General features: G+C 50.8%; 1 protein-coding gene across 2 annotated transcripts in view; it reads right to left on the reverse strand.

Annotated features, from left to right (window-relative positions):
- Dnmt1 (DNA methyltransferase 1) overlaps positions 1 to 19,508 on the reverse strand; it is a 46,197-nt gene that overhangs the window by 4,104 nt on the left and 22,585 nt on the right. For both annotated transcript variants that reach the window (XM_021172157.2, XM_021172156.2), the window contains exons 11-33: positions 19,070 to 19,110; positions 17,990 to 18,071; positions 16,101 to 16,165; positions 15,800 to 15,842; positions 15,623 to 15,703; positions 15,437 to 15,546; positions 12,988 to 13,106; positions 12,668 to 12,760; positions 11,733 to 11,884; positions 11,280 to 11,467; positions 11,009 to 11,186; positions 9,059 to 9,156; positions 8,790 to 8,937; positions 7,387 to 7,502; positions 7,068 to 7,272; positions 6,861 to 6,997; positions 6,246 to 6,419; positions 4,611 to 4,829; positions 2,884 to 3,076; positions 1,571 to 1,655; positions 1,177 to 1,305; positions 734 to 1,016; positions 418 to 559 (exon numbers count right to left, since the gene is read on the reverse strand). In XM_021172157.2, coding sequence (XP_021027816.1) covers positions 418 to 559; positions 734 to 1,016; positions 1,177 to 1,305; positions 1,571 to 1,655; positions 2,884 to 3,076; positions 4,611 to 4,829; positions 6,246 to 6,419; positions 6,861 to 6,997; positions 7,068 to 7,272; positions 7,387 to 7,502; positions 8,790 to 8,937; positions 9,059 to 9,156; positions 11,009 to 11,186; positions 11,280 to 11,467; positions 11,733 to 11,884; positions 12,668 to 12,760; positions 12,988 to 13,106; positions 15,437 to 15,546; positions 15,623 to 15,703; positions 15,800 to 15,842; positions 16,101 to 16,165; positions 17,990 to 18,071; positions 19,070 to 19,110 — 3,081 coding nt within the window. The remainder of the gene's footprint in view (positions 1 to 417; positions 560 to 733; positions 1,017 to 1,176; positions 1,306 to 1,570; positions 1,656 to 2,883; positions 3,077 to 4,610; positions 4,830 to 6,245; positions 6,420 to 6,860; positions 6,998 to 7,067; positions 7,273 to 7,386; positions 7,503 to 8,789; positions 8,938 to 9,058; positions 9,157 to 11,008; positions 11,187 to 11,279; positions 11,468 to 11,732; positions 11,885 to 12,667; positions 12,761 to 12,987; positions 13,107 to 15,436; positions 15,547 to 15,622; positions 15,704 to 15,799; positions 15,843 to 16,100; positions 16,166 to 17,989; positions 18,072 to 19,069; positions 19,111 to 19,508) is intronic.

Raw genomic sequence — 19,508 nt, forward strand, 5'->3', positions numbered from 1 at the left:
TTATTATATGTAAGTACACTGTAGCTGTCTTCAGACACTCCAGAAGAGGGAGTCAGATCTTGTTACGGATGGTTGTGAGCCACTATGTGGTTGCTGGGATTTGAACTCCGGACCTTTGGAAGAGCAGTCCGGTGCTCTTACCCACTGAGCCATCTCACCAGCCCACTGTCTTTTTCAAGACAGACTTTCTCCGTGTAGCTCTGGCTGTCCTAGAACTCTCTGTAGACCAGACAGCCTCAAACTCAGACTTGCCTACCTGCCTCCCTAGTGCTGGGATTAAAGGTTCCTGGCTAGCCCTATGCTTTTTCTGTCTGAGCCGAGTCTCAGTGGTGGTCATGCAGACCTCTGTTGCTCACAACAGGCCAGGGGCTGTCCTATGAGAGGCCATTTCAGTCCCTCTGCCCGCATGGTGCCCACCTGGAGCACACCGAAGGTGCACTGGTAGCCCATGCGGACCAGGCAGCGCAGTGTGAGCTTCAGCACCATGGAGCGTCTGTAGGACACGAAGTTCCTGACGTTCTCCAGGAGGAAGAACCGAGGCCGGTAGTAGTCACAGTAGCTGTAGGGGCAGGAGGGACACAGTCATTGCAAACCCCTCCATGCCCAGGGAACCGGCAACAGGGCATGGGCAGCTCCCATGGGGGCGGCGTTGGGGTTGCTCCCACAAACCTGAATCTAGACTGGGAGTCAGCCCCCCCACAGCAGATGGCAGAGGGCTGTGGTCCATGCTTACCTGAGGAAGGAGACCACTAGGGAGTTTTTGAACTTGGAGTAAGTACGGGAGTTGAAGCGGTTCATGCCACTGAAGCCCTGGCAGGGTGGCCCACCACACAGCATCTCCACATCGCCCTTCTGTGGCAGCCTTTGGCCCAGGGAGTTGGTCACCTCCCCGGCCATGACCAGCTTAAGAAGCACGTTGCAGTCCTCTGTGAACACTGTGGTGCCGGGGTTGTTCAACCGAAATGCCTGGGCTGCCGGGTCCCACATCTCGATGGCCCACAGCGTTTCCGAGATGCCTGGCAGACATAAAGCCAGACGAGTGCCATTTTATATCTATTTTAACTAATTCTATTTGCTCAAACATGCATCACACCACTTGACAGCCACCTTGGCCAGCCGGACATGCCCGAAAGCCACCTTAAAGCCAGGCCAGAGTGAGCAGCAGCTCCTGCTTACCTGCTTGGTGGAATCCTTCCGATAACCCTCCACAGCCGGAAAACACATCCAGGGTCCGGAGCTTGGGCAGTTTGATGGCTGCCTCAGGCTCTTTGGGCTCTGACACCTGATGCTTCCCCTTCCCTTTCCCTGGAGGAGGAACAGTTAATGAGAAGAGCCATCAGAGTGCTCTCGTCAGGCCTACTCAGAAGATTTTTCTCTTTGCCATGCTATGTGACCTAGAGCCGCCTCTTGGGAGACCCTCCTGACTCAGCCTCCCAAGCACTGGCATCTATGACCCCAGAATTTGGCAGGTGGAGGCAGAAGTTTCTGGGCTTCAGTGCTGCCTAGATGGCACGCACTTTCTCTCACAGAACCATACGCAGGAGGACTGACAGATGGGACAAGGACACACCTTTCCCCTTCCCTTTCCCTTTGTTCCCAGGGCTGCGGGCGTGGTTTGGTGGGTCTTCAAAGTTTTTGGTCTTTGAATTGTAGGCCTGCAGAGAGAAGCCACATTAATAGAGAAATGCATGGATCCCCTCACACTGTTTAAGAACTGACCGACAGTCTCTTAATCCGAGTTCAGCCACAGCCAACTAGCCACCAATGGAATTTGATCTCACCAATGGAAACAGACAAAACCTACAGTCAGCTGGTAGAGGTACTGAGGCACAAGTATGAATTTGAGGCCAGTCCACGCTACAGAGAAGCTGCCTACATACAACCAACATGGGACTAAAGTGTACTCCTCCAAGAAGGGGGACACTCTTAATACATATCAAAACCCTAGGCATGGCTATTAGACGACTACAAAAACAGTTAATGCTGTTAAGACAATAAAATGTTGCATTCTCCATTACTACTCTTAAAAAGCGAGTGTTGACTTTGCAGAGCAACTGAAATCAGACCTGTGCGCACGGACGTGCAGTGTGCACAGGTGTGCAGTGAGCACGGATGTTCAGCTCAGCCCCAACACCTTACATGTTAACAATTGGCCTGCTAGCCACTACCTCTCTCCGTGACAATGCCCAACACTACCTCCACAGCCCGCTCGCAGGGCATCACAGCCAGTTTATGCCGTGTGGGAACCCAGCCCAGGGCTTCATGTGTGCTAGGCAGGAACTCTACAGATCAAGCCATACCCCAGCTGCACTCTTTCCTTTAAAAGCCAAAATCCCACACCTAAGACTCAATTGGATGTGGGGGGAGCACAAGTATTAATTCCAGCACTTGGAGGCGGCAGGAGAATTTGTCAGTTCAAGGTCAGCCTAATCTGCATATAGAACTCTAGGGCTCTACAGTGAGACCCCATCTCAAAAGGCCAAACAGACAGGTCTGGGGAGATGGGGTACCAGCTGCTCTTTCTAAGGACCCAGGATCAATTCCTAGCACCCACAGGGTAGCTCAATTGTCTTTAACTCCAGTTTCAAGGATCTGATGCCATCACACGGACATATATCATGTGGGCAAAATACCAATTAATTCTCATGAAAATAAAAATTTTTTAAAAATTCACTAAAAAAAAAAAAAACAAACAAAATAATCAAATCTACACACGAATTAGCTGCCTCCTTAGCTTCTCTTATATCTCCTGTCGAAAGACACACCCAGGATTAACCTAGTGTCTGCCGAACAAAGGCCCTGTCTCACTGAGCCCTGCCCCAGCCCGAGCCACTTTCTTAGGCACCCTGCTCCTGCACATTTGCCCCTGAAGCTTGGCTCCACCTCGAGGAAGTAGAAGCGGTCGGGGCCCCCTTGTGAATAATCCTGGATGCTCTCAAGTAGGTCTTCTCCGTACTCCACGGTACAGCGGCCCTGCACGTCGCTGAAGTTCACCACAGCTTCCTCGTCGCTCCAGTAAAGCATGTTGATGTCAGTGTGATAGGATCCGTTGTAGGACTTGTGGGTATTCTCAGGCCTGTGAGGAGGATACCAGGGGAATACTACTTTACCACACATTTATAATCCCAGGCCGAGCACCCTCCTCTGAAATGCCTGGAACCAGCAACTGAGTGCCGACTCTGAGAACAGGAATCTTGTTAGTCTTGTACACCTCACACCACAGCTTCAAGGCCTTTTATTTGTTGAGACAGTGTCTTGCTCTGCTGCCCAGGCCGACCTCCAACTCAGTGATCCTCCTGCCACAGCACTTCAACTACCAGGAACACGGACATCAGCTACCATCCCTGTCACCCAGGTCACTTCAGGCAGCATTTAAAAAATATTTATTCATTTTTATTTAGTGTGAATGGGTAATTTCCGTCCGTATGTGTATGGTTACAGGTGTGTACAATGCCCACGGAGGGCAGAGAATGGCAGCAGGTCCTGTGGAATTTGGAGTTACAGATGACTGTGGCCACCACCTCTCTGGGTGCTAGAAAACAAACATCAAATCTTAAGCACTGAGCCATCTCTCTGGTCTCTATGTAGCATTAAGTATACCTGTGGCAGCCTGTAAGAAGAGATCAGTTGTAGAATTTTCAGTATTTTGAGGATGCTCAACCAAACTGCACCATAGAAAAGACCACATCCCAGTCCAGTCAGCTTGGTGGCCACCAACCCTTACTTGGCCCCAATACCACAGCGGGAATAGGATTCCTGGGCACCATCCGAGGCTGGTGGTGCTCTCTGCCTTCATCCCACCCATCAATGCTGGGCGCCCTGCTCTTTTGTTTACCACGCTGATTATTACAAAGGCTCTAGGAAAATCAGGTGTAGTAGCAGTGCCTGCTATCCAACCCTTGGGATGCTGAGACAAGGATCTCACGCTCCAGCTGTGTTGGCTGGTCCACCTGGTACAGTTCTCTTTCACAGAAGCCCCTCACCACTTCCAGCTGCGGGATTTTTACAAGGTAAAGACAGTGAGGGCTGAGGCAGGAGGATCAATATGGTATTAAGGCAGGAGTGGACCACAGAGTATGTTTTAGGGGAGCCTGAACTCCAGAATGGAACCCCAGGTCTGTTTTGTCTCTCTGTAGCTCTGGCTATCCTTGAACTCACTATGTAGACCAAGCTAGCCTCAAACCCTAGGGATCGAACTGCCTTTGTCAACCAGTTAACACCCACTCACAATCAAAGAAGCAGAAAGCACCCACAAATGCACAAAGGTGTAAGATGTGTGTGTGCGTGCGTGCGCGTGCGCACGTGTAGGGGAGTGTTGAGTTAAGCCAAGGACTGGAAAACAAACTCCAGAACCAGCAAGGAAGGTGCAGAGCAGGCTCAGGGAGGGCGATGCAAGAGCAGAGAAAGGGACTGTGGTTTGGGGAGGAAGACCCAGTCAAATCAGGACACAGTCATTGACACCAGCTCTTGGTCCTCGTCAGACATAGGTTCCCCACTGGTCTACAACTAGGAATGCCTGAAAAGCTCCAGCTCTGCAAACACACTCGTGACCTCAGGATAACCAGCACAGCCTCCTGGAAGGCCTCTGGGCAGGCAGAGCCCACGCCCACCTGTAGAACTTGTAGAGCCTCAGCTTGATGTCTGCCTCGTTGACCTTGCCTTTCTTCTTGCCACAGTGGATCTCTTTTATCCGACCGATGCGATAGGGCTCTGGAGCATCCAGGTTGCTCCCCTTGATGTAGTCCGAATACTTGCGGTAGTGCTCAGGGTACAGGGTCTCGTTCACAGGATCCTTCTTTGGGCGTTTCACGGGGCTAGCCACTTTGATGCTGCAGAGAGGAATAGTGAAGGGTACAACTGAGCTTGGAGCTAGAGCCTAGATGACTGGTTGGAGTGAGCCAATTCCTCGTCACATCCAAGTACCGTCAAGGAAAGATAACGCAAATAAAATCTCATGCCACCCAATTCCCAGAGCTCAGGTGGGTGTGGATGCTTTCCGCTTGGACACGACTTTCACTTCCTGGACTATGGAGAACAGATGTAAGGCTGTAAATGTGATGGTGAAGGATGGACCCTGAGAAAGCCTGAATTTGGTCTAACTAACAAAATTTGGTCTAACAAACAAAATTTGGTCTAACAAAGCTGGCTGCCCACTCTGGCTAGCAGTTGCCTTGACTTTCTTATCTGGGCTCTACAGTCTGCTCTAGTCCCAGAGGCCCCTCTGAGAACTGTGTGTGACCTCCATGCTGTGCCTCTACCTGGCACGGGACTTTACAGAGGGCAACCTGTAGAGGGTACCAAAGACAAGCAGTACTAGACTGGTAAAACACCTAACACCAGTAGCACAGAGGCACCCACCCAATGCCTCAGTTCCATGGGTCAAAACGACTAAGCTGAATTTGGGGGTTAAGGTCCCACTGGGCATGAGGGAAATGGGTCCACAAGTCTAGATCCTGAGGTATGGTTTGGTAAACACAAACGGCAACTCCAACTTTTGCTAGTGCTGAGGACAAAGTGGATGGAGAGTGAAGGTGATGATGTCTCAACATCCAACACGTGGAGTCTGAGGTATCCTGCTCACAGTAAAAGATCTCATTTGCCAGACCAGTGGGTAGAGCACTGCATTTTCAACAGGCTTCGAGTCCTGGCAGACAAGACCCCATCAGCTTCAGGAAAAAGACTGCAGGGAGAAACCCAAGCCTGAGGCCTCCCAGCTGCTGAGAGGCAGAGCTGAGGTAGGAACAGACTGTCCAGCATTGTGGGTCTCACCCAGGCTCACGACACTCACAGCTCAGATGCAGAAAGAAGGCTCCCGAGGCAGTGTGCTGAAGGTCCCCAAGTCCCCAGGGCTGCACTATCAGCAAGCGATGAACATTTACAAGGCTAGGAATGTCCCTGGAGATACGCCCTCTGTTACCCTCAAGGGGGACAGTGGCAACAGAACCTCTTCTCTCCTTCACTTCCTAACCAGATGACACGAGCTCTGTCACCCTCAGGCTTAGAGTGGTAGTTGCCCAACCTTGTGCTGGAACTTCCAAAATGAGCCAGAATATGGCTTCCATATTGCAACTCAGCTCCATCAGGTACTTTGCTATAGTAATAAAGCTAACAGCTCTGAAACTGAAATGCAGTCAGGAGGTTATTGGCTTCTCACTAGAAACCAGAATGATGGTCTAACATTGGCTTAAAGGATCAGCTGGGATATCACAAAGCCAGCTGACTGGTGTGGGACATGGGGCACTCACTTGAAAGTAAAGGCCTCGGGAGGAAGGTACACACTGTCACCCAGTCGGTAGACAACACCATTCTTGGTGATGGAACTGCAGTAGACCCGGCCATCCACCTCCTCAATTTGTTCCAGGACCTTGGGCATTTCTTTTTGTCTCAGCTCAGCCAGCCGGATACAAGATAGGCAGAACCTGCAGAAGCCAAGGCAAGAGCAGAAAAGCTCGAGGCTCTGAAGTGGCAGGATGGTGGCAGGAGCAGTCACTGAAACCTAAGAACATCTGCAGGTATCTGGAGAATTGTCCCCCTTCTTTATGTCTACACTTTGAAGACAGCTCTTGGGGACCACAGCTCAAAGACAGAAATCAATACTAGAAACAAGGCCGAGGCTGTGAACAGCAGCAGTGTGTTCTGCCAGCATGTCCAAGGCCCAGGGCTACAACCCAGCACCACAAATGAGGATTTTTAAACAGAAGGCCACACCTTGCTCAAGGTAACCTCCAAGTGGTCCATACATTTTAAACATTCCCTTATGTTAGGCCTCTTTGGTCAGCAAAGAACACAACTGGGAAGTAAAACTTTGACGGCAGAGCAGGGTGGGCACGGGGAGGCCTGCGATTGGCTCCCACACTCACTTGTGCTTGTTGTCCTCGGTCGGCTGGGTCTTGGGTGGGGATTCAAACCTTGCATACTCCTGGTTGTACCAGAGCTGGAAGAAGTAAGTCTTGCCGTCCTCAGCCCCAGGCAGTGTGGTCTCAGGGTCTGTGCCTCCCTATGGAGACAGACTTGTGTCGGCCTCGGCTCTAACAGTGGGACAGAGCATAGGGACGAGAGGCACTCACCTCCATGGCCCAGTTTTCAGAAGGGGCTTTGTAGATGACCTTGACCTTGCTGTGGATGTAGGAAAGCTGCATGTTTTCGCACTCGCCCACCAGGAACAGCTCCAGGGGGTCGGAGGTGGCTCCCAGGACTGTGTCTGTCCCAGCGCAGAACCAGTGCGCGTGGAACATCATCTGCCCATTCTTGTCTTCCCACAGAGCTGTGACCCTGCAGTCATAAGACAGGACGGGGAACAGAGGTCTCATGTAACCAGCAGAACCTGGGGTCTGTTCTGACAAAGTTGGACTTTAGGTGTTCAAGAGAAAAGGCAGGCGTGCATACCTGGCTAGATAGAGTGGTTTGGAGGAATCATCTGGAATGACCGAGACGCAGTCGCCCACCTCTAGCATCTCCTCATCGATGCTCACCTTCTGATAGTAAGTTCTATTCTCTTCAATCTGAAAGCAAGCGATGGAGCCCAGGTGATAGTCACATCCAAGGCTCTCACTAGATTTAAGCTGGGTGGCGGCTCTCCCTGACTTCCTATGAAAATTACTTGGGACTAAGGGTGTGTGGGTCAGCAGTGCAAAGTGTACTTAAGAGATGCTAGGCTCTGGGCTCCATCCCTAGCAACCCTAAATAAACAAACAGACAAACCAGCCAACCACGACTTTTGATTTACTAAGTCATGGAGGATGGGATGGCTCAGTGGATAAACAAAGAAGCTCGCTTCCAAGGCAGACGACCAAAGGTTGATCTCTGGGACCAACATGGGAGATGGAGATTGGCAACTTACACGACCTGTCCTGACACACGGTGCTGCGGCATCCACGAGTAAATGTAATCAAATTAAGGAAAAAAAGCCAGGTGTCATGGCACACATCTTTAATTCCAGCACTCTGGAGGCAGAGGCAGGCCTACCTAGTCTGCATTGAGTTCCAGGCCAGCCAGAGCTACACAGTAAAAAACTTTGACTCAAAGAAAAGGCACGAGCCGCTGGGATTGGTAGTGCGCATGCCTGTAATCCTCACATTGGAAAGGCTAAAAAGAAAGCAACCCCATGAAGAGCAGCACTCACTGCTCTTACAGGGAACCTGGATTCGGTTACCGGCACCCACAGTGGCTGAGAGCCAACCTTAACTGCAGGTCTAGACGATTCACTATCTTCTTCTAACCCCAGCCATCTACATGTGATAAATCAATCTAAAAGACTAATGAAAATAGAAGTTCTAACTTATACAGTAAGATCCTATCTCCAAACCAAGCCAAACCCACAAGGCTTCTGACCTCTCCCCATTCTTGGAACATGCTCTCTTGGAATATGCTGTGTAAACCAGAGTAACCCAGAACTCAAGCTATGCCTGCCAAGCCTGCCTCTGCCTCCCAAGTGCTGAGATTAAAGGCCATGTGCCACCACCATCAGGCTTGGTTTTTATAGCAACAAAACACAGTCTGACAGGGCAGCATGCGGCTTAGCGCCTGAGAGGTGGCCATGGAGCACCACAAAGGGCACAAGCAGATGGGCTACCTGTGCTGCAGCCTTGGCTCAGGGTCCACCAGTGAGGAGTGAGGCACAGCTCAGGTGCAGAGCTCTAGTCCAGCAGCCTGGGGCCTTGCATTCCACTCCCAGTATCAGGAACGAGGGAGGGAAAGAGGACAGCAGCTGGACGACAGTCCTCCTCTCTCGGTCCTGGCTGCATGGCTGGGCTCAGAGGCGCAGCAGCATGAAGAGGAAGGGGCCTCACCTTCATAGGCTGCCCAAGCCAGGAGATGCGGTCCTTGTTCTGCTTCTTCTTCTTCCCCTGATGCAGCTTTTTGGGTGATGGCATCTCTGACACATCATCATCAGCCTCTTCATCGTCGTCTGCCTCCTTCACCGCCAAGTTAGGACACCTGCAGAACACACACTACAGTCAACCCAGGCAAAGCGCATGTCAGCTCCACACCCCGTCCCTGCAGCATTCCCTGGCACCCTGGCTGCTCTGTTATCCGAGCAGAATACAGCACAGCCTACCTCCTCTTGAGGCAAGCCTGCTTACTCCGTCCAGTGCCACCAAACTTCACCATATCTTTGCACGCCTTGCACTTCCCACACTCAGGCTGCTGACAGACCTGAAAAATAGCAAAAGAGTCGATCAATCAGCAATTCTTAACTAGAAACTTTCATTTTGTTTGGCCTTTTTGTTTTTGTTTTGGAGACAGTGTCTCTCTACAAAACTCTGGCTGTCATGGAACTATGTAGACCAGGCTGGCCTTGAACTCAGATACTCCTGCCTCTGCAGCTGAATGCTGGGATTAGAGGTGTGTGCCACCACACCCAGGCCCAGGAATTTTTAATTATAACTTTCAAAAATATGCATGTTGGGCCAGTGGGTAAAGGCACTTGGTGCCAAGCCTTATAACCCAAGTTCAATACCCAAGGCCCACAGAAAGGCAGAAAACCAACTCTACAGAGTTTCTTCTGACCTTCATATGCACACCGTGGCCCATGCAGACAGCTCTCTAATGAAAACTGTCAAAGTGTGAAAACATACTGGCCTTGTGCTGAACAGAGTTTTTTGACCCTTCCCCTGAGCAATAGCATGGCAGCCACACATGGCCTTAACCTGTTTTAGGTACCAGGCCATCCGGCTGCTCACAGAGGACATGTGCAGAAGAGGCGTGTGCATCTGAGAATTCGGAGGTGAAGAGGGTGCTGACGGCACCTTAGAAGCTCAAAAGCAGCTCTGTTGAGTGTCAGAGCTACCAGAGTCCCCACCAGTCAGTGGGGACAGCCCCTAACAAAAACGAACCATGAGAATAAGGTAACCAAACAGGACCATCAAGTACCCGACTCCACCTAAAAAACCCACCACCGCCGCAACCACACTCCCACACCACCGCAACCACACTCCCACACCACCGCCAAGAAAGGGGCACCTTTAAAACAAACACCAGATACAAGGACAGTGAGAAAAGTCAAGGCACAGCGAGGACAGGGCATCCTCATGAGGGCTGCCAAGAGAGAAGAGGACACGCTACTGTGGTTGTGTGGAAACCAGCCAGGCTCTACCCAGGGAAAGTCAAAACACTAAATTGCAAAAGGTGACTTTCTCTGAAGAAAATAAACCCCCAGCTGCCCCCTGGATGCTAAGAACAGCACACGCAGGAGTCTTGTCACCCATTCAAAGCCACAGGATACCCAAGTCCCTGTACAACCTGGGCCAAGGCGAGCCCTGTAAGCTGCTGTCAGGCAGGACACACTGACGTTACAGGTCTGGCCACGGCAGTGCATACCTGGATGCCCAGTGCACACGAGGAGTTTCAGTCAGCCCTGGACACAGAAGCGCCTCAGAACACACGTGCGCGTGTAGGCTACGGTTTAGGATAAATTCAGCCCAGGCTGACCTCAAACTCACGATAAACTGAGCATGACCCTGCAGTCCCGATCCTCCTGCCTCCACTTCTCAGCCTGGGCCAGGATCACAGGCCGGCGCCTCCATGTGTAGCTTTACCACATTATTTGAAGTTTGTATTTGCTTGTTTAGTGTAATGTAGGTTGATTCCAAGGCTATCTATATGAAAAGGATTTATAATTCACAAGAGCCAGGCACGGTGGCACAGGTCTGTAAGGCCAGCTCTTGGAGGTCAAAGCAAGAGGCTTCTGCAGCCACAAGTCTAACCTGAGAGCAATGCGCTCTTTCAGTTCTAGATGGAATCCCAGGAAATGCGCCCGGGGTGAGGGTGGAGGGGACAGCTTTGGCTCCTGGGGTCAGCGTCTGCTCTCTCAACACCCACAGGAAATAGAGGCAGAGCTAGCATCTCTCAGGAAACCCAGGATCTGTAGCCTAGCATCAGCGAGACCAAAGGTCTTGGACACTCCGACTTCAACCCCAGATGGACAGAGAGGATCAGGAGGTTACCCCAAAGCATGGACTGCTCTCCTTCACGTCTAAGGAAGGGGTGCCAAGGATGGCCGGCTCACCTCACAGACACCACAGCGGCGGCGCTTCATGGCATTCTCCTTGTCCTCCTTATCATACTTCTCAATCTGCTCTGAGAAGAAAGTGTCAAAGATCTGATAGACCAGCTTGGTGGTGGTGGCTTTCGTGGGCGCTTTGTCCTTCTCCTTGGTAGCACCCATGACGCGCCTTGTTGCTCGCCTGAGGGAGATGGCCACCGTTTCAGAGAACCAAACACAGGAGATTGCCTCCTCTGGTCTCAAGCCTCCAATCCGATTCTTGCTACATCCTTACCTCTGTCCCAGGGAGACACCAGCCAAATGGATCAGGGCTCTCATACAGGGAGACAAGAAGATGGGTGTCTCATCATCGTCCTTGGCTTCGTCGTAACTCTCTACCTGGCTCACTACAAACTGGGCGTGGCGTAAGAGGGAGTCCTCTGTGAACCGGTTCACATTAATGGTAGAAGGAGGAACAGTGGTCTTTAGGGGAAGAAAAGAAGATCAGATGTTTTGAATATTTTACATCCTTGTAATACTGGGGGAGGGAGAGCCTAGTACTTCACACATGCTAGGCAAGCAGTGTACCTCAGCCCCTCACTGGGGAGTTCTAGGCAGGGGTTCTACAGCTGTGTCATGCCCTAAGGCCTGCTTCATTCATCTATATCAAAGCTCTTCTAGTGGTAGCAGAAGACTGTGCCCATTCTTGTATGTGGATCCAAACCCAAAGGCAAGGCAAAGCTCGCACCTCAATCTTATTGATCAGGTCTTCATATACAGCATCAGGATTGTTTTGCAGGAACTCAACAACGATCTTGCTGATGTAAATTTTCTCCTGCATCAGCCCAAATATTGGCGCATACTCTTCGCTGGGCTCCATCAAAATGTATTCAGCAAATGCTAGGAAGAAAGCATGACTTGTTTTTTCAAGAATGTGGAGGAATGATCAGTCCAGTTAGGCTGACCAGCATTTCCATCTCCAACACCTGTCATTTATGCAGACAGCTGCTTGGTTTGAGTAAGGGCTCTTGTCACGTTGCCTAGGCTGGCCCTGAATTCAAGCCTCCTGAATAGCTAGGACAACAGGTATCTGCTTTGTCCAGCAGGTAAGACATTTTAAAAAGCTGTTTCAAGGCCAATGAGACAGCTCACCAGTAAGGGCATTAATTTGTAAGCTTGACGACCTGAGTTTGAGCCTAGGGACTGACATGGTAGAGGAAGAGAATCAACTACAAGTTGTCCTATATGACCCCACACGCATGGTACAGTACACAACATTCACAGGGAAGTGTAGAGAAAGAAACTTAAGGCCATCTCAAAGCTGATGGCCTCCAGGCTGAATACGGGGCAAGTATAAATCCTCCCAGCATCCAGAACAGTCTAAAATTTATCCTACAACCTAAAAAAAAAAAAAAAAAAAAAACAAACAAAAAGCCCACAACCAAACCCCAACAGCCCAACTTCTCCATTAGCTAGAACCACTTGGGCCAGAAGAAAAGGGAACTTAGCTAAGTTTTGGACCCATTCAAATTGTAAGCATTTGACTGTCGTAGTGTGCTTCCAGGCCAGTTATGATTCATTAGCCACCAGATTCCCCAGGCCGGAGGACACCTCTGCCCAGAGCCCAGCAAGCCCGGGCGGGCAGGCGGGTGGTTCCAGGATGCTGTGCCTGCAGACACTCACCAGTGGAGAAGCCAATGAGCACCTTCTCGCCACCATCAAAGCCACTGAGCCACCACTGATTGATTGGCCCGAGGTTTTTGCCGTTAATACCACCTGTAGAAAAGATGTCTTTCTATAAGAAACAAGACTAAAAACATGGCGACTCACAACTCATATCCCCGCCGGAGACCCAGCCAGCAGGCTGCCTTTCCAAGGTCACTTTGCTCAGTTAATGGCAGAACTTCAAGCTCTTCCTTGAAGCAGCGCCTCCCAAGGGAGGGATCGCGCCTCCTCAATGTGCTTGCTTCTTGAAACAACCCTTGTTCGAACACTTCACATACCTTCCATAGATGGATTCTCGTCATGAATTGCTTTGGCACACCCAGAAAAGTAGAGCTCTACGTTCTTCTCAATGAGACCGGTGTCGACAGGACACAGGTGCCCGCGACTGCAGTACACACTGAATAGGCAACAAACATCACTTTACCACCAAACCCAACACTGAGAGCCAAGACCGCCCTTCACCCACCCCGACTCTCGCTCCCTCCCCTGCACTACAAGCACACACACCAAGGTCAGAGGGTTCCTACATAGGTATCAGGAACCGAACCCGAATTTACTCTCCAGACTAAAAGGAACATTGTAGTACCAGGCCTGATCCTGGCCAAGGTTTGTTTCTACTAGTCACTCAGCCAACAGGGAGTCCCTTATGGTGCCCAGCTTCTAGCACAAGGGCTGTGTGCCCTCAGACCTTCCCCCACCAGGAATGTGGCTATATAACTCACTGATGGAAGCTTGGCCTCAGCCCCGAGGGTGCCACAGAGACACCACTGATGACTGCTATCACAGGGCAGGCTTCAATGGGCCCCTCAGAGGTCTCCTGCTTATTACGGCCTAGCCCTCTAGATTACTGGCGGACAGTATCCTTTATGGGAATCAGCGTTCCAGCAGCAGGGAAGAGGTAACAGTGACAGCCACAGCCACACTCAGGGATCTCGACACAAATGGCCCTAGGCATCTCAGCCCACGGTGGGTTCAACCCAGGAATGATGCCTGCTGCAGTGCCAATGGTGCTTCCTGAGGGGACCTTCCACCATACAGCCCAGGACTCGTGTGTCCCAGCCTGGTCACAACCTAGGCCTGCTTCTCCACCAGCCGCTACAGCCTCTGCATTTACTGCAGCCCAGTCAGATCAGGCCTAGCCCAAGCCTTCAGGCAAACCAAGCAAGGGCCTCGGCCAACTCTCTGTGCCCCACTGGCCTTCACAAGGCCTTTCTTCATGTCAAGCCTGCATTCCGACTGCAACTTTGCTTCTGCGATTTCTCTGCCAGGCAGGCTCTCTCACTACCTGGAGCTGTTAGGCTGAGGATTACTAACCCAATCTCCACAATCCCACATTGAGCATTAAAGTCTACAGCACACGGGAATTGCCATTCCGAGCCTTCCAAACAAAGTCAAGGCAAACCGCTAGTGCACTAAAGAGATACTGTCTGAGCTATAGATGGCGGGCATGCCTGGAACTCCAGCACTTGAAAAAAGGTAGGAGGACAACCAAAAACTCAGAGCTAGCCTGGCCCGGATTGCTGGGTCCACAGCAGGTGGTGAACCCGAGCCCTTGGGAGTCTCATCTCTAGATGTGGATCCCAAGATACCTTGCGAGATACACACAGATCCTGCGAAACAATGCAAATCCAAAGTGCTTTTGGGTTGCAAGCACTACCAAATCATGTGAGAGCACTCGCTGGTGTTCTGTGACAGGAAGGCAAGGCTCTACGTGCTACGTCTGTGGACTTGGCTCCCTGCACAGCTCAGAGCGGGTCCTTGTGTGAGCACAGGAATGAGCTTCAGACTGGCACAGACTAAAGACTTAACTCAGAGCCACACCAACCTCAAAGCGTCAAACAAACCTGGGGGTGCGGGCGGAAAGTGGGGGGCTGGGAGTAGCTCACTCGTCGAGAGTGCAGAAGGGCCTAGGCTCGAGCACAGTGAAACAGCATTGGAACAGTAACAAAGCTAGACGTTGTAGCCAGGCTCAGTGGTGCACACCTTTAGTGCCAGTACTCAGGAGGCAGAGGCTGGCAGATCCAAGTTGAGTCTAGCCTGATCAATTTCAAGAGTTCTAGCCACGGCTATATAGTGAGTCCTGGTTTCAAAAAGGAAAAAAAAAAAAAAAAAGAAAAGAAAAAAAAAAGAAAAATGAAGCTCTGTGGTGGCATACTTGGGATGAAAGAGAGCTGACAGATAGTCCGGTGACATAGTTAAAGACTAAAGACCCTGGGCCTCAAAAGACAAAAGCAGGACTGGAGGTGGTAGCACACACCTTTAACCCCAGCACCCAGGAAGCAGAGGCAGGCAGATCTCAGGGAGTTCAAAGCCAGCCTGGTCTGCAGAGTGAGTTCTAAGACAGCCAGGACTACAGAGAAACCCTGTCTGGAAAATCAAAACAGAAAACAAAAACAAAAACAAAAACCGGGGCTGGAAATGAGGCTCAGCTGGTGAAGTGCCCGCCTAGCGTAAGTGAGGTCTGGCTCCCCAGAACTGCACAAAAGCGTCAGGAGGCCAAGGTCACCCACAACTGCCTATCAAGTTGGAGGGCAGGCTGGGCTGTTTAAGTGAAACCCTGTCTCATGTGGCTGATGTCTACCCAAACTTCATCGGCCTCTTGGCTCTTTACAGGGTGAGTTATCTCCAGAGCCCTGTGGTTAGGATGAAGGACTTTATACATGGATGCCCCGAATAAGGGCATCTACCAGTAGGACATCGTTACAGGCAGCCAAGCACGGCGATTACCTGAAGGAAGTGAACCTATGCATGGGAGAATCTTCATAGGTATCAAACAAAGTCGAGGTGGAGTCGTAGATGGACAGTATCTCACTGGTCAACATCTGGGGTTCATCCACCTGAAGGACAGGGGACAGTGAGACGTGGGCACCAGGTGGCAGGGGGGTAAAAGGGCGAGGGCAGAAAGGGACTCACAGCATCCTTGGGGTGCTGCTGGTACTTCAGGTTAGGGTCGTCTAGGTGCTGGCCACACTCGGGGCACTTTGGCGAGTTGACCTGTGGGAAGGAACAGGCACAGCCTGAGGGCAGCCCACAGCATCAGGGAACTGCTGTACGCCTCCCTGCCGGCCAAGCTCCCACAGATGCACTTACCTTCGGGATCACACTTTTGCTTTGAGCGGCTTTTCTCTCCGATCTGGAAGGAAGCGCAAGGTTGTCGGCCATTTCATCAGCTTTAAATACACCAGCAGCAGCCTTGCGTTCACTCTCTCCCCCTAAGCCACCCCGTGCACGTTGATGACTGTCAGGACGAGGAGGTCTAAGGGACCCTCTACCAACATGTGCAGCAGAAGCCGAATATCCTGGTCTGCACTCCCACCAGAAGCTAAGGCTGCTGTGACAGTTCACTAACCCATCTCTCACCCCACTTCCTGGAACTGTCTAACACCATCACCTGCTCTGTACGGGAACGGTGAGCGACTCCAGTTTTTTACGTGTCGTTTTTCGTCTCTTCTCCTCCTAAACAAAGGAACAGAACCTCTCTTGGTTTGGACAGCACTTTAGGGTTAAGAACTTACCCAGGAAGGAAGGTGGTTAAGGTCAGGTAATGAGGCCCAAATTATGCCAATGTCCAAATCCCATGACAAGTCTGCCCTAACCCCACTTCTCAGAAGCCTAGAACCGTGAGTTAGAAGTCAGCCTGAGATACTTGGTGAGAACCTACTCAAATTATATATATATATAAAAAAAAGCTGGGCAGTGGTGGCACACACCTTTATCCCAGCACTTGAGAGAGCAGAGGCAGAGGCAGAGAATCCGAGTTTGAGGTCAGCCTGGCTTAGAGAGTGAGTTCCAGGACAGAGAAACCATGTCTCTAAAAACAAACAGAAAAAGACCAAGCAAGCAGCCCCAGCATGGGCACATCAGGAGCCAAGGCACTGAAGGATGTAAACAAGGCTTAACAAAGTCCCAACAGAGGCCCTGGTCCAAAAGCTGTACCTTTTTTGTTTTAGTTTTGAAAACAGGGTTTCTCTGGGCTGCTGTCTCGAACTCAGAGATTGGCCTACCTCTGCCTCCCGAATACTAGGATTAAAGACATGCACCACAACTGCCAGCTAAAATAAGCCATTTTTGTGGAAAGGAGGATATCAGAGCCCAGTCTCTCCTTATGCCATGCACAGCTACATGAGGCCACAACAACATGGGCGTGGTCTGGGAGCCAGAAGCAGCCTCTCTAGTAGCTAACTGTGGGGTTCTCCTAAACAAGGACCTCTTAAAATCACGAAGTTCAAAAGAATACATGACTCACTGGAGGTGCTTGCCAGAGGCACCTCTGAGCAAGGTGACAGAATCAGTTCAGTGCTAACTGAAAAGAGAAGTCAGGTTGCTACTTTGAGAGCCTCAAATCAAGAGATCTGCCTGCCTCTTGCCCTTTGGATGTGGGATTGCAGCTGCTTTCACCCAACTTTTCCCCTTTGCAATGCTGGGTGATGGAATCCAGAGCCTTGCACAGGGTAGATGACCAGAGTGGCCTCACCAGCAATGATCCATGGAGATCTGTTGTCCCCAGACACCCGTTATTTCAAGCAGCAGGAAATAAATATGGGCTCAAGCTTCAAACAGAGGCTACACACAGGCAGTGGTTTTAAATGAATTCCCACAAACAAGCGAAGGAGAGACTGAGTTTCTTGCCCTCTGCAGCTTCCAGTCAGTTTTAGGTAAAAGCACTAAAGACATTAGGCGAGGCAGGTATGGTGGCTCAGGTCACATCCCAGTGAGGGACGCAGGTAAACCTGGACTATGGAGAAAACTTCAAAAAACCAACAGCGAAGAACAACAACACTGAGTTAGGACCAATGTTGGGGCTCAGTAGCAGAGGACTTGGCTCTCATCCCCATACTTAAAGACGAATGATATAAGCGGCTGAACAGACAGGTGAAGCCCGCGGTGCCCGGGCTTAAGCTAAAGCCTCAGCGCTTGCTCGCCACCTCCAGAATCCCTACAGAAGAACAACAGCAAGAAACACGCCAGAGAAGCGACAATCGAGCTGGAAAACCACAGGACATCTTCCACAAATTACAGCCCACGCTGAGTAGACCTTCTACATTATTTGTACCAAATCTGAAACAAATACAATCACGAGCCAGAACACTGCTGTTCTTTCACAGGAGCCAAGGTTCAAGTCCCAGCACCCACAGCCAGTTCCAGGTCACCTAACACTGTCTTCTGTGGGCACTGCGCAAATGTGGCATACAGACGTACACGCAGGCAAGACACTCATACACAGCCAATCTTTTCCTTAAGAAAGAGTTAAGGAAGAGAAGGAAGGGGCAGAGCACTTACCCTTTCATCCTCGTCTCTGTCCTCGGGAGTCTCTGGAGCTACCTGCTCTGGCTCTGCTTCCTTGGGTCTCCGTTTGGCAGCTCTACAAACAAGTAACACACCAAATGTTAGCTCTGAAAACCAGCTCCCCATTCTGAAGGACACAGGCAGCTGAGGCAGCCTAAGATGCCTTACAAGCGTAAGGACCGGCTTTGATCATCAGCATCCAAAGCCGGCACAAGAGGCACACGGCCGGCATCCCAGTGCTGGAGAGGGAGAGACGGGAGGATCCACAGGATTTACTGGCCAGCTAACAAGCATATCCATGAGCTTCAGGTTCAGTGAGAGACCCTGTGTCAACCTTGTGACTACACACAAACACACACAAGCAAGCACCGCCATATATGGTAGTTCACACTTGCAGCCCTAACACTTAGAAGGCTAAAAGGAGAATCATGAGTTCCAGGTTAGCCTGGGCAACACATGGGACTTCTTGGTAGCATTAGTTTCTCAGTAGTAACAAAGGAGAAAAACAAAACAAACATAAACCAAGAGGCTGGGGAGACGGCTCAACAGCTGAGTACCTGCTGTTCTTCTAGAGGACCCAAGTTCAGTTCCCACTAGCCTACGACTCCAGCTCCAAGAAATCCAACAACTGCTTGGGGCCTCTGAGAGCACTTCATGCATTCAACCAATTCTAGCATGTATATATAAATAAAATGTTTAATTCTTTAAAACCAGGGATCTGAAGAATGGCACGTATGAGGCCATGATGCCCATACACATAAACTTTTAAGGTCACAGTGGTGCACACCTGTAATCTCAGCCCAGGGAAAGTAGAGGCAGCGAGTGGATCAGGGACTCAAGGTCACCATGGGCTCCATAAGACAGTTCAACACTTTCACCCCTAAACCAAAAATCATAAAGGCTCTGAAGGCAGAAACCCTTCTGAAAGGTCTGCAGGTGTCCCAGCGAACCCTCACAGGGTCCCCAGCTAGGGCCCCAGACGCCCTGCCCTGGTCTCCCTGTCTACTCAGACCCTCCCTAGCAGAGCCTTTCGGAGTTAACAGTTAGCAAGGTGCAAGCACTTTTGACACTTACGGATCTCTGGGCTGGCTCCTGGATCTGGAACTTCTTTTATCCTGACAGCAAACAATGGAGAGAAAACAACGTTACTTCAGAGGCCAAGCAGAGTGAATGCAAGAAGAGCACAGGTTCAACATCTTGGTTCTGAACACAAGACAGATTCTCTCCTGAGCCAAAACGGGGAAACCAGAGGCTTCAAGATCAACAGGCACTACAGAACTTTCTAGTCATGGTGGTCATGCTAGTAGGCTAGTGGGAACCTAGCACTTGGGGGAGGATGAAGTCTGAGACCTTGCCTTAAAATACAAAGACAAGCCGGGCAGCGGTGTCACACGCCTTTAATCCCAGAACTTGGGAAGCAGAAGCAGGCAGATTTCTGAGTTTGAGGCCAGCCTGGTCTACAGAGTGAGTTCCAGGACAGCCAGGGCTACACAGAAACCCTGTCTCGAAAAAC

The sequence above is a fragment of the Mus caroli genome, chromosome 9 (genome assembly GCF_900094665.2).
Source record: "Mus caroli chromosome 9, CAROLI_EIJ_v1.1, whole genome shotgun sequence".
NCBI lineage: Eukaryota > Metazoa > Chordata > Mammalia > Rodentia > Muridae > Mus > Mus caroli.